The sequence below is a fragment of the Vanellus vanellus genome (genome assembly GCF_965231255.1).
Source record: "Vanellus vanellus genome assembly, chromosome: 16".
In the NCBI taxonomy this organism is placed as follows: Eukaryota; Metazoa; Chordata; class Aves; order Charadriiformes; family Charadriidae; genus Vanellus; species Vanellus vanellus.
Window position 1 is genome coordinate 7962240 of NC_138921.1, and position 23970 is coordinate 7986209.

At 42.3% G+C, this 23970-nt stretch overlaps 1 protein-coding gene across 1 annotated transcript in view; it reads right to left on the minus strand.

The window, feature by feature from the left end:
• ARVCF (ARVCF delta catenin family member) overlaps positions 1-23970 on the minus strand; it is a gene marked incomplete at both ends in the record, with an annotated part of 171403 nt that overhangs the window by 21211 nt on the left and 126222 nt on the right. Inside the window, one exon of the mRNA XM_082491809.1 lies at positions 18738-18809. Within this exon, the coding sequence (XP_082347935.1) occupies positions 18738-18809 (72 nt within the window). The remainder of the gene's footprint in view (positions 1-18737; positions 18810-23970) is intronic.

Sequence of the window (23970 nt, forward strand, 5' to 3'; positions counted from 1 at the left end):
CACCACTGCAAAAATCTCAGAAGGGGACTTGGTTCAAAATCCTGGCTCACATGTGCCATAAGTGAATAGGAAACTAATTGGCACCAAAGGTCTGCCAGCTCTGCAGGGTTTCACAGCATGACATTGCCAGCCCTGCAAGGGTACCGCACTCCTGGTAGCTCAGCACACCTGAGACTCTAAGCGAGGGGTGAACGCTCCCTTGCCTGGAGAAATTCCGAATCTGTGCTGTCATTTACTCTTGTCTCAATCACTACAGTATTTTAAGACAAAAGACAGATTAGGCTTATCAGGCTGGTGATCTCACTGAGGGTGGATCAATACGCTGGGAGAGCAGCAACGCTTGGAGGTGGGGGCAGTCTTGCTCCCTGCCCCCAGGGAAGCTTCTTCCTGAAGCTCTGGGGTTGGACACAGGCCTCCAACCCCAAAAGGACACCGGGCACAGCGATGATGCGCACTCCTTAAACAGACAGCAATTTGGCCCATGCATACAAGATCAATACCAAGCGTGTCATTGATCGGGTTATGTTTCCCTGGGAGGGAAAACCTGAATTTCCAGATGCTGCCTGCTCCATAACATAACAGGAATATTGGAACACCAGTGGACAAGGTCAAATGTCCATGCTTATTCTTTTAGATCTCGGGGCTGCTGCTACTATTGACCATGGGTGCTTCCGACATGTCTGTTCCTGTCTCTGCGAGGGTCCAGAATTACACGACTGACTTGTTTTCCTTCTCCCCTCTGAAAGGGACCCAGATGGCAGCGCTTGGTGATCCCTCACATGCCCTGAGGGGGTCTCTCCTCATGCCTGGCACCAAACAACTATTTTGTCACCCCTCCTTTTCAGCCACAGATAGCAATCGCAAGCGCTGCACAATCCACACCAGAAATAAGAAGATTGCCCAGCCTGTCTGGCTTGCCTGGCTCCCAGCATCTGGGCCAGTTACACCAGCAGAAAACACGGAAGCTCAGGGAGGTGTACACGTACTGTCCTCAAGATGGGCAAGCACAAACCAGGAACATGTGGGGACGCCACAATAACCCAAATCCACAGCACTGCCAAAGATCGCTCCCCATTTGCAACTCTGGAAAGACAAAGCAATGAGGTGACACCACAGAAAGCCTCATTTGATACAAGCAGGTGTGAAAATGGACCCCTCTTCTTAATGGGGAAAGCTTCTAAATGGAGGAATCTCTAGGCTGACACTTGCTTACTCCCTGCCTTGATAGGGCTTGAATTCACTGCTTTTTGGAGCATATTGCAAGCCTTTTCCATTTAGCTAAGCTTTCCCAAAGGAACAAAAGGAATAGAGAGATGGCTGGCAAAAGCTAATGAGGATTGGGAACTTGAGGAAAATTATTACTTTCCACATTATATAAACAAATGTGGGTTTACGACTGTACATTCACGTATACATGCCAGAACATGTGTGTTTTCAGGGAGTTTTCCTTAAACTGAAAAAAACAAAGCCAGGTAAAAGCATTTTCCTTACAAAACCCACATACAGCTCAGTAAAGCACGCTACTGCTTTTCTGATCATAGCTGCCACGTGATGCAGCTGAACAGACCTGGGATCTAAGACAGACTTTTCGCTGCTGTTACTAGTGCAGATGCCTAATCGTCCAGCCCAACCGTCAGGAGGTTTGAGCTTACTGTATAAAATGTGTTTATTAAAGAGAGAGATACTGAGTGATTTCCTGAAGGAAAGCCCACAAAAAAAAAAAAAAATAAAAAAAAATCACACCACAGCTATGTCCAGTAATAAAATCCAATGTGTTGATGTTAGTATCTCATCAACAAGTCCAAGAGCCCCATAACAGAAAAATGTCTCAGAACTACAGTCACCACTGAAAATCCAAAGCACTGTTAAGGGACTCCTTCCTTTGACTTGCGGCTGCCTGGACCTAACCATTTTCTTTCCTTTGGTCTTTTGTGTGTGTTTAACTAAGGGATCATGTGTTCCAAATTGCCCTTTTTTTTGGCCTCAAGCCCCTGTAAAACTCAGCTTTGCAGTTCCAGATGCCAATCAGCTGCTTTGACTCCAGGAAGCTAACGAGCTTTTAACCTTCCTCCCAAGCTCAGTAGTAGAAACCTGTCTGCAGAGAAAAGCTTACTGCAAAAGGAATCATGCATTAGTCCTTGGCTCCAGATGCCACTTAAGTAAATTTACTTTATTAAAAAGATTCTGACATTATTCAGGACTGTCTGGATGTTGAACAGCTTTATAAACTTACTGTCAGAAAACCCCAGCCAAGTAGGGAAGCACAGAAAAGGGAAGAAACACAATGGAAGACAAACACAAGGCAAAATAAAAAACCCTACACGGTAATACTTATTTAGCTGAAATACCCACACACCCTCAGACATTAAGTACTGCATTATGCAAGAAAGGTGGAGAAAGCACAGAAAACACTTTCTCACCTCTGTAGACCTCTTAAGTATCTTTTTTCCTATCTCCGAGAGAGTCTGTATGAGATGTGCTGGGTTGTGAGGCTGGGTATGGTCCCACTAAGTGACATCCCCTGCTATGTGACTTACACGGGACACAGCAGGCCAGTACACAAAAGCTCATGCAGGGCTGCGGAGTGGGAGAGAGGCCACAGTGCTGCACAGAGCAAAGCTGTAAGATCCAGCATCAGGTGGGGACCAGCTCTCAGGCTGGAGAACTCTGCGCTTACCCACCCGCGAGGTGATGCTGCACAGCCGGCTGCTAAGGAATGGCAGCAACCTGGCCAGCGTCGGATGAGATTGCAACGGGTGGCCACTTTGCCTGGATGCAGCAGCCACACTCCTCCAGACCTCCATGGATGCCGTTTCTCTCCACCAGTTGTGTAGTGAGCCAAGGTGCGGGGTGGGACCCACAGCACCTCATGGGATCAGCCCTTCTCCGCCATTATGCACTGGCGTGCTGGCACTGAATCTTAACCAGCAAGGCAAACCCAAATCCTCCATCACTCGGGAACTGACACAAACAGGGTTGCTTTGTCAGGTATGGGACTATGGGACTTTCCACTGACTGCTCTTCAAAACACTGTCCTGCTGCTGAGGGACTTTCTGCTCTGGTTTGGAAGCCCGCAGACTCCTGACAAGCGTTTGGATGTGTCAGCAATGGGCGCTGCTTAGAGCTGCGACAGACACAGATCGACAGACAGTATTTGCACTCGGGCTGGCACCTGTCAGGTTCTCCCCTTCGCAGCCTGTCTGAGTTTTATCTTCAGAACCAAGGGAAAAACAATATCAAGTGAAAAACCAAAATCCTTCAGAGCTCACACACTGAACTACACTCGGAAGCCAATTTGAAAGCTTCTTTCTGGGTTACTCATGCCTCACCGAGTCTACTTATACTTTCACTTCTCATCATGATTTTTATATAAAGTCTCATAAATGGTCATAAACCATTACACAAGTATTTGGTTATTCATATCAATTCAGTTGCTTGTTAGAGGCCCGTCTGCTTAAGGCAGTGAAGGGCCGCAGAACTCCACAGCTTGAATTCCTCAAATATGAAGGAAGAATAAATTTGTCAATTCTCCAGTGGATCTACCCTCACAGAAACATCAAACGCTTCAAAATACTTCCCAGTAGGAAGAAAATATTTGGATATAAACAACTAACCTTTTTTGGGGAAAAGTTATCGGAATCCAAGCTGAGAAGCAGCTAGCTGGTCCAGTCTCAGCCTAGAGAAATGAAAGGTCAGTGATTCCTAATCACCAGGACTGCTATCGGAAGCCTGTTTGGTTCATTACAGGCAGAGTCCTGCAATCTTGCCTCTATAAGCTTTTATAAGCAAGTGCCATATGGACAGACTCGCTCGCGTTATTAAATAATTTATTATACACCAACCCAAACACTTCCTCCAATCCTGTTTGTGTCCTGAAATTGCTAATTAGTTCCTGCTACAGCTTCCAAAGTCAAAAGTGTGTTTCAATTCCTCTCTCCATGTCATGAAAGCTGCCACGCACCCAAAGGCAGCCCAGTGCCTCTAATCTGTCTCAATTACAGTCACTACACCGCTGTCAGGCAATTCAAGTATCTCCCAAGCATCCAAGAAAAAGAATTTGATGTTTTCAATGTCAAATAAATGTCAGGCCAGAGTGGAAGCAGCATGAACAGAAGGTTTTCTTCAACTTCCCTAACAAAAAATGGACCTTGCAGCCCAAGTTTTCAACGTACAGTATTTGGGTACTTAATTCTCATGGATTCCAGCATAAGGCAGAAACCTTAACATCTTTAAGAATTTTCCACCCATCCCCAAAGCACAGTATCCAGGCAGGGGCTACAGATGGTGAGGGAAGAGAAGATGCTGCTGCTCCTTCCTTATTTGAATAGGGATGCACTGGGACGCGCCACACGGAAGGTGTGGAGTGAAGGGGTAACTCTTTTCCTTTCTGCCAACCATTCTCTGCAACCATTCTGTTCTAGAAAAACGGGGAACTTTCTATTAAATTTAAACATGTCTGCTGTTTGATGCACTGACTGTCTCATAATCACAGGCAGAACTGACACAAAACCAGCTTTGCCCATAGAATTATAGGTTTCCCGGAAACACAGATCTTGCTATAAAACTTAAATTTGGACCAAAATATGAGATAGGACAACACAATCTGGAGAGAATTAGCTCACTAAAGCCTTAGCTGTTCAAACACACACACATACTACAACCACAAATAAATCTATTTGCAAGTTAAAAAAAAAAGATTGGGGCCCCAGCACGTAGCAGTGAATGAGATACTGAGTTGAATGAATAGAGGAAGAACAGAGACATTTTTCAAAAGGCAACAGGGGAACATTACACAGCATCCAACTGCAGCCTGGCCCCATCTCTACCATCCCACAGGCATGGCCCACATTCACAAACCACCAGAAAGTCATATGAGAAATTTTACTACAAAGCCACAAGGGACACTACCTCAAAGCAACTCTGACAGCTTCTTTGAAACCACTTCATCGCCGTTAAAATAGTGAAAAGATCCCTAACCCAATAGCCACTTTGTTTAGGACAGTTTTCAATTTCAATGCAGCTTTCTTATGGTAATAACATGCAATTAAAAATTGAGCTTAAAACCACCCATGTAAAAGATTCTAAGCAGAAGCTGACATTTACTGTGGAGGTTGTTCACGCCTATAGAAAACTCTGAAAAGGTCAGTAATAAGTGTAAATAAGGTGAGACACTTCCTCAAGAGTATTGAAATTCCCATCATGTTATGACCTATACCCACTTCTGTTCATTCCTATCTGCAAGGCAATGTTATGAATGCCCTGATGGCTTCTCATGGGCCATCTCAGCCATAGCTGGGTCTAGAAATTGGCCTCCAGACTGCAGTGAGGAAGGGCACCAAATTTTAAGTGTTTCAGGGAAGCTGGGCTCCACCGACGCAGAAAACTGCCAATACAGTTTAATTTCAGTGGGTTTAATCTCAGGATTGCTTTCAGCAAGCAGATATGTAGGATTTGGAGAGGACCTAGTTGTTAGGATTTAACTATTAAGCAAAATCTTGCAGAACTGCGCAAATCTAAGTCACACATGCCTTTACCAAGTCTTAAGTTTTAGACATTAGCACTAACCTGAAGGGAAGCACTCTCCTGGAAGCAGCACTCATGTAATTGAATAAGTGGGCCCTAACACCCACACCTTCTCATTCCTTGAGAAATCCCAAACACACTGCAATGCAACTAACACCTCAGTCATCCTTGACATTTCTCATCTCTCCTTCAGACATCTGTAAGTTGCCTTTTGTGCTCCACAGCGATCACTAGCGTGTTTTATGACTCAATGCACAAAGTATCCCCACAAGGGGAGTGGGAAACCTGCATTTGCAAGGAATGCAGACTTCCAATTTCCTAAGTGCTTAAAGGTCATTGGGGACACTCCAGTTAAGGCAGATCCTTTCTCTAGATCTTACTCTTCTCCCCTCATATTTTGAATGAGTCTTTTGAGATGCTTTTCTTGCTCATCATTTTTAAGCTCTCAGCAGGACTCTCAGCAATTATACGCTCAATCATGATTACAGATTTGCTGGTTGTGATTTTAGAGGTCTCAAAACAAAACTCATTAGATTAAATATTCTTCCTGGCTTTGTATGAGAGGGACAAGAGGAACTGATGTTTTCAAATGGAGTGCATTTGCTACCTGGCTTGTTAGCATGAGCCAGTAAGAAAGATGTTGCTTTGGAAATCAGGAAACCTCATCTCTCTTCCCAGCTCGGTCACCGAAATGCCGTGTAACCACACAACTCACTTTGGCAGCCTGTGTCCCCCTCTCCCCTCCCACTCTGTTTCTGCCTCGTCCACCTAAACCTGGCCTGTCCAAGCAGACTGTCACTGTGTGTCAGGTACTTACACTTTACTGAGGCTATGGGTAAAAGACAATACAAAATTGCTCTAAATGTCTCCCAAAAAACCAACAATATATTCAGTAAAGTAAGGAGACTGCAAGGCGTGCAAAACATGACTGAACGGACATGAGGTGGAAGGATTGCTCTCTGCGAATCCTCCCTCCAGACAAGCCTGAATCATGTTCTATTCCTAAACAGACAAATAACACTTCATGCTATTACAGACTTCCACTTTTCCCTATGACCAAGACACTGAACATTCAGGGCTGAAACTAATGGTCTGAGAGGCCAAAATAAAAATGCTCTCCTTTCTACCACGTACTGATCAACATTCGCCTCCATCACCTGGAAACGCCTGGGTTGGCAATCAAGCTCTCAGTGGGTTCAGAGCAATGAACAGCTGGATTGACATTGCTTTCTAAACCACGGAGAGATAAGATTCCCCCCCTTCCAGCTGACAGGTAAATTTAAGTGTCTGCTTTACAATGTAAAATGCCTGCCTCTCGGGTCAAGGTCATTTTTCTTCCATCCACAGTTAAGAGGTATATGGCACATTAAGTCGTATCATTCCCCTGTCATGCTGGAGGAGGGGGGAGCTTTTAAGCTTGTGCAGAGCACTCAGGGTTATAGAAATAAATACGGCTTTATATAGCAGCTTTCACACTCAAAGTGGTTTACAAAGTAATGAGTCAGATAATAGGACTGCAGCAGCTGTGCAGGTAAACGCACTAGAAATTAATGCTGAGAAAACAGAAGTCTTAATTTTATTCTCTTTATTTGCCTTTCTGCAAAACATGACTGCAGCTTCAGTCTGACTAATGAGCATCCGCGACTTCTGCAATTCAGAATGCACAGGTTATTTGACATTCCAGTTTATTTTAATTTTCAGATTAACTCCATGATTAAAGCTCTCCATTAACTCTAATAAATACTGTTCAAGCAAAAGTGGAAAAAATGCTAGACACCTTACTGCACGTACCGCCCCTGTCTTGGCTGCATTATAAGGAAGGCCTCCTTGCTTGATCTCTAGCACCTCAATTTGCAATTAGTTCAGAATCACACAACTATTCCATTTTTGTTTCCCTTTCTCTCCCCCATCATTAGCTGTCACAAGCACACCCTCAAAGACTGATTAATGTAGTGTTGCAAGGACTACACGGTTTATTGTGCTGACACCAGACAAAGTACATATTATAAGTAAAAATGTATTTGTTTTTTAAAAAAGCCATACCTTGGGGGGAAAAAAATAGTTATAAAAAATAATCAATCAACCCAAGATCCAGCAATTAAGATGCATTTTACATATACTGTCCTTTCCCAGGTTCCATGGGCAAATGGGCGCTCTCGTTCTTCCCATCTGAGTCACCCAGCTAGCTGTCATGGATGAAGTCGTTTTGGAAAAACCTTGTCCCTACAAAAAACGTGCTGGTTTTTGCAGACAGATTTTTTTTTTTTTTTTTTTTTTTGGCTGACTTTGTAAGCAGTTAACAAAAGAGTCACACAGAACAACTAGGTTGAAAGAGTGCGGGACGTGACTTGGGCCAGCTCCCTGCTCAAAGCAGGTTCAATGCTGAATTTAGACCAGGTTATTTATGGCTTTGTCCAGTCAGGTCTTGAAACCCTTCAATGATAGAGAACCCTTCAACGCCTCTCTGAGGAACCTGTTCCAATGCTTAATTAAGGGCATTAGCCTGCATTTTTGTGGGCAAGAGAATACCAGACAGGACAGCCAGAGTATCCCAGACAGACGCTTTAAGTAAGATCGGAGAGATGTCTGTCTAGTGTTGAGTTTTGAAAGCATCTGAATCACGTAGGCCTCCAAGAAAGCTATCCACATTCCTATTACTCCTAAAGGCACAACCTTCATAACACTCACCCGGAGCTATAACTACTTCCTTTACTTATGCACACTCTATTTCTGGAAACCTGGCAAGGGATTTAAATCAACATTACACCATTTTTCTGCCTCAGCTGTTCTGAAACTTTCTGCTGTTCTCTTAACTTGTCAAGTAGCTTTGTCAGCAGAACTTTGCTGCGGTACTTTTGATGGACACTAGAGACAACCGTAACTTTGTGCAACACAGGTTTTGTAATCGATTTTGACATGAAATTTCACCTCTAAATTCTGACAGAAGCCAAAGTTCCTCTTCCTTGCACTTCACAATACTACTGCCTAGGCAACCAGGACAACTTTCTGATTCACACCCCTCTTCAAAGTATCATCCTCCTTTTTTGCACTTATGCTAAAACGGGGGGAAAAGTCTCTGAGCTTTCATTGTTGTTGTTTCTTAACTGAAGCTGAGTAAGCAGCATGGCAGAAATCGGACATAATGCAACAGTGATGAATGGATGGATGGATGGACGGACAGATGGAGTGAGTTTTTCATTGCAGTGACTAAGTCTCAAGACTGAGGCAGTTACAGTTATGTGGGATAAGCACCTTCCCACCAACTCCTGCTTTTTTTTCTGGCAGACTTTCTTGGCACATTCTCATTTTATAAACAGTCCTTGAGCAACATCTGTATAAATGAGCTATGCTCTGTAATAGCAGGCATTCTATTTTAGAGTAACAATTAGAATTGCTTGTAGAATAGAAATGCAAAAACATATACACAAACCAAGGGGTGGGGAGAGAAAAGTATTAACCATTCTTAGCTGGGGCAAACAGTACAGGGAAAGCTGTGAAAAGAAAAAATATGACTGATGTCAATCACTTTCCAACATTAACTGTTTTATCATCAGAAATGTTAGCCAAGTATAAAGGACACGAAAATCCAATCAGTGGTTGAAGGGTTAAGATCCTGCACTGCCAGAGAGCACACACTGCTATAACTAAAGTAAATGTTGTAGCTGGGCTGTAAAACTTGCTGAGGTCTCGAGTTATGTATTGGTTTCTGTATGTACCTATCTCTACAGAGCATCATAAAACACAGTTGAACTTCTCCATAACAATAGAGAGGAAGTACAATATGCATAGCAAGAACACAAAGCAATTCATAGTATCACATATTTTCAAAATGCTGTCTACAACATGAGCTCCTCAGTGCATTCACCCAGTTTCCCATTGGTGCAAGTCACTACCACCTTTAACAAAAATTATGTTTTTATTTCATTTTTCTATCACTGTGGTGCTAGCAACAGTTGTGATACACAATACTTTGGCAAAATTTTGCTGTTTTTACAAATGTATCATTTACACTCCATCCGTACTGGATATCCCAGCAGCAGTGAAAATACCAGCAATTATTCTTGTGAAGGCAGTGGAAGTAGCAGACACTTCATGAACGAGTTCACTATAGCCCGGCATCTGAACGCAATTAACTTGCCTAAGGCCAGGCAGCAAGTCAGCAGCAATGCTGGAATGTGAAAATGAGACTTTCTTACTTCAAGCTCTGTCTTTTGCTGAAGCTCCAGATCACTCCATCTCCTTAGTAGCTGCTGTAATTACCATGTGCTTGAGTGGAGCTCCTGCTGTTTAGTTTTTCATAGGCTACTTTATTATGCGAGTATATATAGGCTGTTCTAGCGTAAGATGTTATAACCACATGCATAAGTCTCATTTTCTGTGCATTTATAACTTGGCCACAAATTCACATCAAGCTGGAAAGGGAATTTACCACCTGGGATTCTTGTCTTTTGAAGACACTGCTAGTTATTATAATACATCTATATTCTTGGGTGTCAGCCTCAGGCAAGACGGAGCGGGAAGCTGACTACTGGAGTTATTTTATAGTCCTGAGAGCCACAGGTGAAACGACCTAAAGGTGGAGAGGGAGAACGTTGTCTCCTACTGCCAGATTTTCCCCTCCAGGCACTGAGGAAGACCCACCATTCAAGAATGCAAGAGAAGGATAAAGAGGTGGAACAGTTGTGGATGTTCATTCACTATTTCCAGGATAACCAGAGTACCTTACAGGTAAGTCAGATTTTTCTCATGCAGAAGGAAGAGTTTGAAACAATTCAGAACGCAAGCTGCCTTCCTAACTCATCTTGCATGTGACCTTTAGCTGTTAAGACAGAGGTGGAAGACAAAGGGAAAAACTGGGCAATTTATAGGATAGTCCAGTCACACAAACATTGTGCTTCCTCTTACTACAAGCAAAGAAATTACAGTGGAGCCAAGTAGTCATGGACAAGAACAACCACCTTATGACTTCATGAAGAGCTGCATAAATACAGATATGAAGGAAATTCTCGTATCACTACAATCACTCCTCCTGCCTCCCTGTCCCAGCAGTTGTTTCCCACTGCTCCCTCAGCTTAAACTTCGAAGCTATATAACCTAAACCAAAAAAAAAATAAGACAGTCACACTATGAAGCGTTCATATTGGGGGTGGGAAGATGTTAATGGCATTTAACACAGCTGAAATTTCTTCTCCAGTTTACACTGGTTATATATCCTCCATATAGCAGAACTCTTCAAGTTCCCAATTCAAATCTTCCTAACGCAACATCTCTCTTAACTGGGCAATTTATAGGATAGTCTAGTCACACAAACATTGTGCTTCCCCTTACTGCAGCTGCAACAGCTTCGCTGTTCCACAGATGCCATTTCACCTCCACCATGAATCTAGCCCGTGTCGTCTGTAAATACAATTTTTGCCTGGATGTCCCTATGGACAAAACAAGGGACCGGAAAGACAGCTCAGAGCTGCAATGTCAAAGCATTCTCAGAAGCGAGAGTGCAGCAATTTGACAAACACGGTAGCAATTACCAGAACGCAAAGCCAAAACTATTTTTCACATTCCTGAGCAGAGAGATAACACCAGCGTAAGAGCTGGTCCTATAACGGATGCAAATTCCTCTCACATGATTTGGTGGAATAACTAAACCCCACACAGCAGAGCTGTGAGTCTCAGCAGCACTACTATGCACAGTCACTGTGTAGGGTATCGGTCATATCAGTAGTATTTCTCCCAGAAAAATATTTGTTTCCTCACAGTCTCCAAAGTAAGAATGTCGTAGGACAGAACTGTATTAACAAGTGAAAAGAATTAGCGGCAGAATTCAGAAAGGTCATACACACTTGAGAAAAACAAGGCTGACCTGAGTCCTTATCGATATTTGAATATTCCTGCAAAAATAACTACTACGAATATACAATATTAAATGCCTACATGAATGCAAGTGATCACACCCACCGGTGATGACAGTAAAACTTCAGATAAGGCAGACGCATCTTGTGCCTCAAGGCCATGCTGACCCTAAGACAGCTCACGCATACGTCTGTGGATAACAAATGCACCTCGCAGTTGACAAACACTGCCATGCCTAGGCAACTACTGACGTACAAATGTGTGTTACGACTTAAGTCACCTGTATGTCAAGAGAGAACTAAAAAGGATATAGCACTTGAAGAAAATCACATTTAGCAACAAACGAATAGTGACGCAACAAAACAAGCAGACCATAAGAGAAACTTGGACGTGCAATGATGTTCACTGATATAACTTACGTCCCTCTACAAAGGTTTGCTGACTCCTACACAACAGAGCACTTTGTTTTATTAAATCCAAATTCTAGCAGTATAATGCAATACAAAGCGTAACCGTGCCCTTTACATGTCTGCCAAAGTCCTGTTGCAGCAGCATGCACCAAGATAAAGACTCAAGAGATTTTGTCTAGTTGCTGCTGTTTAATGCATTACATGACAATCTCTCACCATGGGTACCTGTGGGTAAAACATGCTACCTGGGGAAAATCTGCTGCTTTAACTGCTCAGCTAATTCAACACCTGTTAAAAATAGGTGCGGGTTATTTTGTGGGTTTTTTTTTTGTTTGTTTGTCTGTTTTAAACCTTATGCCCCCAAGTTATGTACAAGGAAACAGAGGTCGTTCCACGAAGGACAACATCCTTCAAAGGCCAAGCTGTTCAAGGCTTACTACCTGCACAAAAGCAACAAGGAAGGAACAACCCTTAAGAATTGTGCTAATGATTTATTTTATGCAACATCTGTGCAACAAGGTGAGCTTCTCACAAGATAAAACCGTGAATCGGTAACTAGGACTAGAACTGCTTTAGCAATGATGTCCAGCAGCTCTGTATGGCTATGACACAAATCTACCATGAAGAACCAACTGATCCTCGCAACAGGCAGCAAGAACTGAGAACAGCTAGTGACAAGGAACATCAAGATAACGAAGCAGTGTTTATTTAACAGGTTTCAAAGTCAGCTGTCCCTGAAAAGCCAGGCAGACCCTTCTACTTGTTCCTTCTCCTGCCTTGTTGGCCTACATAAAACTTCTCAAGCAACAACATTTCTAATCAGGTACAATCTTACAGCAAGTTTCCTTGTAGGTACTCCGGAGTACGTACTGGAACTAGGACTGAGACAGAAGTCAAAGAAAAACACCTCCTCATCTCTGAAAATGAGTCACCACCACCCATTACTGCTCAGCTCATCTAGAGTTTACAGACAATTTGTGCTGCCTGTAAATTCTGTAAAAACACTCTGTAAAAAGAACAACACTCCTAATGGAACGATTTCTTGTTTTAAGGAAGTTTTATCAAATTAACTATTGGTGACAGAATTTTGCACTCCATTTAAAATCCATGCTAAGCAAATAACCATTAAACCCTCTCCATACCTGAGTCATGCAAGAAATGCATATACCATTAAAACAGAGAAGGTGTCAGTGTGTTAATATAGCCTACAACTCTTACAGACTTAGACCAGTCTACTTGATAATGATCATTGTTCTATAATACCTTTGGGATTAGTTCAAATTGCTTGAGTTGTCACGTTAAGAACAACAAGAAGCTATTGCAGACTTATTCTTTTCACTGGAAGAAGATATGTTAGGGCAGAAACAAGACAAAAGACATAATAGTACTGCTGGACCTCCAATTCACATTCCAGCTGCTTCTCCACATATGATTTTTCAAACCCTTCAGTTTCAGCCCTAAACTTACAATTTATGTTCTACATAATCAAATTTAACAGATCCATAAAGATCACAAATGAGAGTTTCCACCTGTAGAGCACAGCTCAGCAGGCCAGGAAGCAACCCACTGCCGTGTTTCAACCCAGCTTTGAACAAACAAGTGGCTCAACGCAAGAACTGCAGAAGATTATGACAATAAAAGCAGAGCATTCCAAACCAGTTAGCAGTCAGCTGTGGAAAGAGCGTGTATGCAAGAAAGGAAAAATCCACAGGTGCCTGCTCCGAATTCCTTGCAGATGTTGAAAATGAGAATTTAAGGTACCGGGCTAGAGAAAGTTTGGCAAGGGCAGGCTCCATATGGGAATTTTCCTATTCAAGGCAATAAATTTTCTCTGACTCAAAGCACTGGAAGACAGATGAGAAATCTTTCACTGGTTCGTAAATTATGAAAAACATAGGGGACCAAAATGAACACTCTGCTTAGTAAAGCAATGGAAATAAGAGATACTTAATAATTCTGATAGGAATTCTCAACAGCGTGCATGAAATACTTAAAAAATGTTAATACAAGAACACATTACTTGCTCTCACAGAGGAGATCTTCCTAGTCCCTCAATTTCCACTAGCAGGCACAGGAGGGGTGTGGATGGTACCATTAATCAATCAGTTCTACTCACTTATTCACAATGCGACAATCAAAATTAATGATTGAAGGGAGCTGGAAAGGGCAGGTGAGTGCTTGAGTCAACTTGTAAAGATTTAAAGAAAACAAATTAAAACGGCAGTGAAATGAAAACAGTAGCTAATCTTAATTACAAACCTAAAGTCAGAGTAAAGCTTCAGTGAAGTTTCTCTCTCTCCCCCCACTACATGTTGCCTTTACCTGAAGACAAATTGCCAGCATTTTTGTAATCTACTAAGTTAAAGTCATTACCCTGACAGTGCCAGGAAGTCTAATTTCCTGGAGCAGTAACACAAAGATTTATAGGGGAATTTAAACACTCACCTTCTGGAATAGAAAAATCTATCATCAGCATCAGGCTACGTGGAAAGCGACTGAGGATTTCAGATAATGGAGAAAGAAGAAATTCACCTGCTGACAAGTTCACCCCAAAATCTCATTCCCTACATACACAGGCTGCTGACCAGGGTAAGTGTACACACAAAGCTGACCTTTCAAATAAATTCAGCTTTCCTGTGAGCTCCCTGCTGCAAAAAAAATAACTTGTTCAACTGTAAGCAGCTTTAGCAGTAGTTCAGTATTTCTGCTTGACTCTCTCTTAAACTTACGTTGCCATTACAATAGAAGTAAGCTTAAATAATCAGAATGGAAAAGATAATACCTACTTTAATAAGCAATTCAAAGGAGAGATTGAGTTAGCTCATCCACCAGGCTGAAATGTACCTGCACTTGTCTCCTTATGGCTGAAAACTTTCAATTCCCTAATGAGACAGACTGAAATCATACCTGAACTTCAACACCCGAAGCACCTTAGAGCATCTGTTTTTATGCCATTAGATGTATGTGCCCATAAACAAGAAGCCACAAGATTAGCTTAAACCAAATAGCACTAAGGTCTGGATTTACTTAGGAATAACCAGCTCATTCCATATAAAAAGCTGTTTTTCTCTTCCGGACTTTCTCCTCTCATGTTCCAGCACTGATGAACAGAGACAGACAATCCAACACCTTCACATCAAGAGGATTAAATGTTACAACCTTTATAACATCTTCAGAGGGCTGACACATATCAATGCCGATTCTTTTCAGGAAAACCTTATCGCACAGTCTGCCATCTGAGACACTGCTTTCCGCTGCAGAGATATGATTAATCCTGATCTTCCCCCGAGCGCACGAGCCTCCTGTCACTACTCCTGCTCAGAAATAAGGACTTTGCGAACAAAGCAAAGGAATTGTACTATGCTATGTATTTAATGCATACACGGGAGAAATCAGCATTCGCGCTGTGGTAGTGCAGAAGAGAACATGCTGCAGAGGAGACAGCCAATACCACTACCAGTGACCTACTTTATATCGGGGAAGAGATTTCAGCAAGACTTCCCTCCCCCTCCCCCCCCCAAGCAGAAATTTCTGAAAGTACTAAATTTAGCAAGGTTGTGAAGACAGCATTCATAATTTCTTGTCAGTGCTGTTCCCTTCTCATATGGCTCTGTGCAACCTCTTATCACTTCCCCCCCAAATTTATCTGCTCTCTCTCTTTGACTGTCAGAAAAAAAAACAAAAAAAAAAAACAACCCACAAACAACCACGCTCCTTTCAACAAAGAGGAAACAAGAAGCTTCTCTTCCACAGTCTTTCCTCATGAGGACAGCAGTACTCTGGACACTGCCAGAGCACATATATTTATTTTTTACTATCAGATGAGACAGCTTCTGAAAGCACTGCAAGTTCTCCCGTCTGACATTATCCAGTTTACCACAGATAACAACCCTGAACTGGAAGCTTTCCCCTGCCAGAATGCCTAGCACATAAAATTATTAAAGGCTTAGAAATGGTTTCAGGGCTGCTCAAATGCTGCGCTGCAGCAAAATCTGATTTCCATTAAAAAACCAAGAGCAATCAGAAGAAAAGGAAAGTCTAGTTCATCACTTTGAAAAAAAAGAATCGCCTTCATTCATTTATTCCTCTCCAGAACAAAAAAATTCCAGGAAAACAAAAAAACCAAACCCAAAACCTAAGCATGTAGACTAAGGTAATAACTCACAAGACCCTTGGGACTGCTCAGGATATGAACGTGTTCCTAAGCTGTCTTAGAGAAAACCTCTGCCTCCCACACAGACACTAACCTGCCCCCACCCCCCAACCAGGAAGTACAAAAGTTTCTGGTTTTATGACGTTCAGCTACAGGACAGGCTGAGATTCCTGCAATTAAAGTAATTTGGAGACCAAACAAAGTTTCCAGAGATGATAGAAAATAGGCCTGAACTAGTTCACTGCTTCTAGTTTGCAGTTTTTCAAGCGATCATAAGTACAATGTCAATTAAGCTCAGTGATCATACCTAAGAATAATTTACAGGGAAATCATCACGTCAAGTCTTGAAAACTCATCTTTGGATCCACCAGATAAGCACCACGGATGTTAACTATAAGATTACAGGGAACTTAATAACACTGCATCTCAATAGTTGCTAACTACCACAATGTTCATTTGCTGCATTGCATGAACTAATCTTATTACTGCAGTTTCATTTGCCCACAAAGATTCCAGCTGAAAACTCACTTGAATATGGCTTTAATAATACATGAAAGAGATTAATCTATAATTGTTGATTTTTGAAATAGCACTTCATTGTGTCACTCAAGATGAGTGCTTTTGATCATTAAAACTTGCATGATTTTTCAGTCTTAGTAACGAGGTTCTGCTTCAGCTGAGAGCTGATCTCATCAGAGCCAATTATACTCTACGGCATAGGTCTGACCGGAGCTTTTAAGGTTTTTAAAACCGCAATTTTATTTTTCTTATCTTACCGAACAATTCAAAGTCTTAGCAAACTTGTTAGAACCTTTAATATCCAGGAACTCTCAGGTAAACTAGATGCTTTGCAGGAAACTACTAGTACTGAAGTGAACAAAAATACATCATTGAATTTATTTTTTACTCTCAGTACAAAACTGAACAGTTTCTCATGCCTTTTTCCATGTCAAAGGGCTTCTTTCAAAATGCTGTGGGATTAATCTCCTGACCTAATCTGGCATGAGATATGTAGTCAGACTAAAATCTATTCTGCTTAGATTAAATAGGGGTATCTTGAAATTATAAAATGAAATCTCTTCAAGAATGTGTGATTTCTAACAATTGAATAAGATAACAAGCTGTGTAAGCTCAGAGAGACAGATATGTCTCCCATAAGATAGACGACAACACTTCTACCATTAACAAAGCCACATGAAAGGTTTTTACCTTATTTTAAAGAAAGTTATGCAAGATCAATTTCTTTGCAGAAATCCTCAATTTCCATCCTTTCCCTTCAGCAGGACCTACGTTCCAATCACATTTAGGAGAGGAATGAAAGTACTGAAGCCCTTGCTATATTTTGTATTCCTTTCTTTTTCTGCATCCTTAAGACGTCTCCTTGCTCTGCAATGTAATCAAGGCCTGGCCCTGAAGCGATGTCATTAAAGGGAAAGCTGGTTAGGAGAAGTTTCCTGCAGCTCTCCGGATAGGATGGCATTGCACCTTCTAAGAGGTGCATTAGTATCTTGTGCAATAATGCACCAAATGAAAATTAGTGTTTAGACATTAGCCTAGAAACTGTACCCATTGTAAAGGGTGTCTGTAAATAGATTAGATCCATTTATGTATTAGGATTAGTTTGCATATCATCAAATCAGAGCTTCACTGCCAAAGAATTTCAGTATTATACCATTAGTGACTATCAGTACATCTCCAAGGATGTTAGATATGGCCTCTGTTGCTCCCCTCAGTAAGGAAACTGAGGCACAAATTAGTTGATTTAATCAAGGTCACTAGAGTAGCATAATTCAGATATCCCAAGTCAAAGGATCTCTCCATTGAGTCACTCTGTCTCTTTATACTCTCTGAAATTGTACAAGTGATGCAGGAAGAGTTTAAGATTTCCCTTCTGAAGAATACTCAGGTAGCTTTGGATATTGAGAGTTCACTAAGGTGTGGGTGCTGTGGGAGTGCTTTTCCTGCAAGGCTAGGTTGACAGGGTGGCACTGCAGCAGTTGCCATGACAATGGCCAAATCTTTGCAGTGACATTGCACACACTTCAAATGAAAACCTGTGCAAGTCTCAAAACACCGTCCAATGCTGTAAGAAGAGAGGATCCCAGTCAGATCCCAAAGGACAATGAAGAGATGACGCCAATGAGGTCCCAAATAATTTCCTAATCTCCAATTAAGAAAAGTACCACACACGCAGGAAGGGAATGCAGACTGTGAAAGATTTCACCTCTGCCAGAGCTGAAATACAAAAGCGCAATGCAGAAGAATTTTTCTGTGAACCTCCCGATTTTGAAAACTATCAGTACTACTCACTACAGACAGGGAGGAATACTGTATTCAGGAGAAGACCAACTATCAGTAAAGACAAAAAAATTGAACTCATTCCCTACTGTCACTCTCCAATTCGTTGGAAGACTGAACAACTACAGAGATGCCAGGGAAGTGAAAAGGTTAGCGCCAAGTACGCTCACCTAATGCATTTCTTAACTCCTTACATTCACCTCTAGTGCAGGCGATTCGCAAATAGAGATGTAAAGGAAGAGAGCATGCACTCACCCCTCTATGGAGTTACAATCATCTAACACCAAATCAGATGGACTTCTACAATTCAGCAGCTTTATATAAAAGCTGGTTATATCCAGTATTGAATACTAGATAACTACAAGCACTGACACATCTATTGTTTCAATTAACTGAATACAAAAGAGGGAGATCGGCCTGATATGCTCGTGTCTCAAGTCCCTTTAAAAGCCTCCAGCTCCCAGGCTACTTGTTATTTCCAAAAGCACAAACATTAGCATTACCTTTCGCTGCTTCGGATCGCTTAGGCAAATCAAGTGTATCAAAATTCCTGTCCGAATCTCCATTCTTCTTTCCTGTGCAAAAAAATAAGACAACAGATGGAAAAGGCTGTCAGCATACTGACAGGTAAGTTAGTGTCATATGCATCTACAAGATGAGAGAAGATAGAGACTCAGAATATAAATTGCAGACCATTACCCATATTTGTACATATCTGACTTGCAGCGCAGCTGCATAGCTGTGGTTTTAGCACGAGCAACTTAGGGACAAAAACCCACGCTACTTTCAGGTTGATCCACAAACATGCTTAGCATTAGCATTTCAGTGGGTTTTAAGAGTGCTTAAAATCTTGGAAAATTGTGCCGTTTCTCTTCTTGGCAAAGATATGCCCCTCCCTCAGAAGCCCAGTATTTACTTGTTATTTTCATTGAGGAATTTTGACCTGAAGCTTAGCTGAAGCGGAAACTGAGCAACAGAGAAAAAAAAAAAAAAAAAAACAAAAAACAAAAAACAAAGGCTTGCTTTGCAACCTCAATTTTCATTGTGACTATCAGGCAGGAAGGCCCAAATTTAATATATTTTACAGACAGCAGCCAACAACTTAACCTTGAATTGCCCTTCAATCAATAAAGTGCCATTTTGACTATTTATTAGAAACTAAAGGAAATAATTCCACACTTTTGCTAATAGACAGTTTCAAACCATTACCTCAGCTTTAATTTGTATAACCCTTCATAGAAAGCAGAACAAAACCCGGACTTCGATTTTAGTTAGGTTGGGAATTCCAGGTTATATAAATAACTGGAGAGGGAAGGGATAATTTTCATCCCCTCTTCTCCCCCCAAGGAGACGCACTGCCTTGAGCGAGCCCATGGACACTGCCGGATCAGCAGGCACCTTGCCATCAGAGAAATACTGACAGTGGAGACGGATTTGGAAGGTAGCGCAGGAATCTGCATAGCTTCTGAGGACAGCAGTGTACATTTTCGTTTTCCCAAATTATTTTGAGTGGAGGAAATCAAGTTATTTAGTCCCCCTCCCTCAAGAACAAAGGAGGCAGGTGCGGTAAATGAATTGAGAACACCACGACTGGAGCTGCCAGAGGTGGCTTCTGAGCAGGCTGCTAATGGAGGTCACAGAAGGGCTGAGAGCTCCACCAGTCAGGATGCTTAAAAGCAAACAGTAAAATGATCCTTGAAAGTGTAACGTGGAGATTAGCCTGACTCTTGACTGGGAATAGGTCATGCAATGGGAAAGGCCAATCCTTGCCCTGTTATAGCAGGGAGCCGGTACAGCTCGGCACAGGGAATTCAGTGGGCCACTCTACCTTTCCTCTTGACAAAAGTACACATGCAGTACTATATAGAGAAAAAAATAGAGCTTTTAAACACCAATATGAATATTCAGAAATAACATCCAGAGGGGAAAAAAAAAAACAAAACAAAACCCAACCCTCAAGATAGCATTCCATTCCCTTCCTTTCTTTGGAAATATCACACTCTCTTGTTTTGAAATGCCCACACCGAATACCAGTCAACTTCAACTACTGTGCAAAACAAAACACGCATCTAGAAATTTTGTTCATGTGAAGTAATTTGCTTCATCATATAGAGTAGGAAAAAGCCCATCCAAGTTGCCAAAAGGTCATGCAGCCGGGTACCATGCTGCTCCTTTGAAAGGTATCATTTCTAAACCAAGGGACAGGAGTTAGCTGCACTTTGCAGCCCTCCATCAAATTTTTGCTCCATGAGGGCACCAGAAACATGTTGCCTGGGGAACCAAATACCAGAAAGAAAAAATGCTGTGCATCACCAAAGGACATTAAATTTCATAATGGCAGCTGAACCCAGTTACTGGCTGCAAACCCTTGCTGATCCTTAGAGCACTGACAGGGAAAAGCAGGGCGGGGGGGGAAACAACATTGAAGGAAGTCTGGTTTTAGGAAAGATTACAGACTTAAGGCAGACCAATAAATACGACTCCATCTTATCTACAAGTAGGACGAACTTTTTTTCACATGACCCCAAATTTCACGTCTCTGGCGTTAGCTAGTTTAAACCTCAGAACATTTACTTGAAGAGCCAGACCTTATTCAACAACTACTCATTTCAGAAGTTCCCTCTATAACTTCAAGGTTGGGGTTTGGTACTTCTAGCCCTGCAGAACTGAGATGGCGCAGTAAGAGTTCCCTTCTTTCTAGGGCACTCTTTAGTAAGCAGTATGTATTTGTGCACAAATTTTTAAAGAAGAGACTGTAGCAGCCAACAACGCTCTTCTGGACATCTTTTGAGCTGGCAATGCAGAAGCAGCTGCCTATTTACTAACCCATCTTTCATTAAGACAGCACACTCCACCTGTGCTCTCCGAGCTTCAGTCTCTCAATTTCTGGGCCAGACTGCAAATACTGTCCGTCTTCTCTGAAGCCTTTGCTAGTTTGTCTCTCAGCCCACCGAGGAACTAACCCACCTTGCAGGCAAAGCCACGTCTGTCCAAACCAGAAGCTGCCAGCTGTTAACGAATGGAAGCAATTCAGAACACAGAGCTCTGACCAAGGGGATTTCAACTCTACAAATTACTTGCTTAATCAAATTGAGCAAGGGCCAGGTTCAGAAATATCTGAGGCACCTACATTTTCCAGGGCTTTCCTCTAGAGAGGAGGTGACCGAGCTGTAAGAAAACTCCAAAAGAAATCCATCTAGAAGGCAAAGGTTTCAATCTGCAGCCCAGCTGGTATTTTTCCCATTTGATTTTCACAGGACCCACAAATATTGGTTTGGATTTTCTAAAAAGGTGACCAAATTTAGCAACTTCAAGAGCCTACCAATTACAAGTCTTTTGGCCATCCCCTGGCCTGACCGATATCCTGAGAAAACCAGCTTCACTGCCAGCTTCTGTAGCTCTGACCACCCCTCCGGCACTCAAGCCTGTCAGCAACGCTAGTGCAGAGGGACACTGAAATGACCACACTAACAGCAGGAAAGAAGTTTCAGGCTCCGTTTTTGTACATCTCAATTTCTGCCCTTCTGTGCATCTCCCTGCCCTGCTCTCCAAGTTTTCCAGCCCGAGGCATGCCAGAGAAAAGCCGATGCTGTTGGATCAGAAGAATTACTCCAAGCTTTGCCAAGAGACAGCCAGCTTTGAACGTGCCTCTGCCAGGTCTGGTCTGTGAGACCTGGCTGCAGGAACTGGCACAGCACTCCGGTTTGGGAAAACCGCCCGACATGAGAACTGCTTCTGCAAGATGCAGTTTACAGTCTCTGAAACAGTGGGATTAAAATTCTTTCTGTCTCCCCCTGCACTACTTTTCATTATGTAAGAAACAACCAAAACACGACCTTCGGCATTTTCAATCCGTCAGACACTTCAGTACAGGCTTTGAGGTGTGACCCAGCGTTATTAACCACTAATGTTGTTGCTAATCTTCCTCAAATGTCATTTTGCTTTACCTGATAATCAAAACTGCTATTCAGCTGGACCATTTTTGCTGAAGGATTAATTCCCAAATGCTTTCTTTGTGGTTAAAAAAAAAAAAAAAAAGTTGAAGGGAAAGACATTCTTCATAACAACCCTCCTGCCCCCAGTCAATACCACGCGTGTTAATGCACCCGCTGAACGGGTCCGCAGCAGGGTGGCAGAATGCAAGGGCTGGGCTCTATCTTGCCAACATGCCCATCCTCTGCAGGCTCACCAGTCCCAGTCTGAAAGCAGTGTCTCGCAGAACACTACTGGGCACCATTTGTTGGGGGAGCAATTAGGGTGTTCCCCCTCCCCCCCCCCCCCCCCCCCCCCCATTTCTCTTTTAGCTCAACCCTCCAGAACCCATTGATCTGAAGCAAGTGTCACAAACTGAAAATAACCTGAGTCAGTCTCAGTAACGCAGTGGAAGTCTCCAGGGCACTCACAGCCTAACAACTTCCCAGCAGAGAAGCCAGAGAGGCAAACCTTAGCCTCAGCCTCACGTATTCCAATTGCAATTTTACTTACTGTGCTGGGATGGGAAACTAAGTGTGCCTCCCCCAAGGCATTTACTGGGGGTAGCTTCATCCAGCTAGTTTGAGTGCCAGTAATAATGATGTAGCAGCCCAGGGATGGATGTCCAAGCAGACAGAACACCCAGGATCCCTGAGAACACACATCCAAGCCGCTGAGCCTCCATGGCTGCTGCTGCCCAGACCAGCTAGCAAAGCTGTACTCTGATACAACAGGGTTGGGGTGGCAACCTGCACTTAGGTGTTCTCTCTCTCGTGGGGTTATCAGCCCAGTTGCAGATCAATTCCCTTACTGCACTTACACCAGGAAATAATAAAACCTTGTCTCTTGTATTCTCAGTATGGGAAGACCCAACTCAAAGCGCTCACTCAATTAGAGGCTTTCCATGCCTACTGACATGAACTGGAGGATGCACTGGGGGAGCAGGGGAGAAGATGAATGAACAAGACTTTGATCTCAGCTCTTAGCCTTGCACGTAAAAGCTGAACAAAGCATATTATGGTGATGATGAAAAGAAAGTATTGCAAAGACTCACCTTGATTGAACCACTCCTCTAATTACCAGAAAAGCAGCAAAAGAAAAACAAAAATTTACAGGAAGGAAGAAAATACAAAGGAACAGTCACAAAGAGGCAGAATTTCACAGAATAGGTTCAAAACCTGAGTATTACAAGAATACTACAGCACTTTCATCAGTTAAAAAACCAAACCAAAACAAGATATTCCACTTTCTCCCTTTTGTTCCTGCTGAAAAAGCCAATCTTTCTCTGCACAGCTTTTGTTTTCTTCCTCTTTTCATTAAATGAAAAGGTGCTCAGAGAATTGAAGACTGACTAGCCCTTTGCAGAGGTGTTTGAAATGCTATGATCAATGACCATGAAATAAAATAAAATAAACATGGAAACACTGCAAGATTAAGTGAACAAGAGGGGGAGAGAGTTGATCTGTTTTAAAGTCCTACACTGAGAAAATTAAGGCAGGGTCGGACCAGGTATTCACATAAATTTGGTCGAGAGAAAAGGAAGGTTCTCTTTATGATTTTAAAAGCACATTTATGAATGGATTTTAATTTTTACTTTTTAAACACAACAGTTGTCTGTCCTCCTCTACCCTTTTGATCTACACACTACGAACTGTGAGCTCAGCATTATTACCAGTTGATTTCCCTCTAGAGAATAGCACACTTTAAAAAGGGCACTGCAAAAGGGAGGGAAAAATATGTTAAAATATACTTCAGAAATTGTCA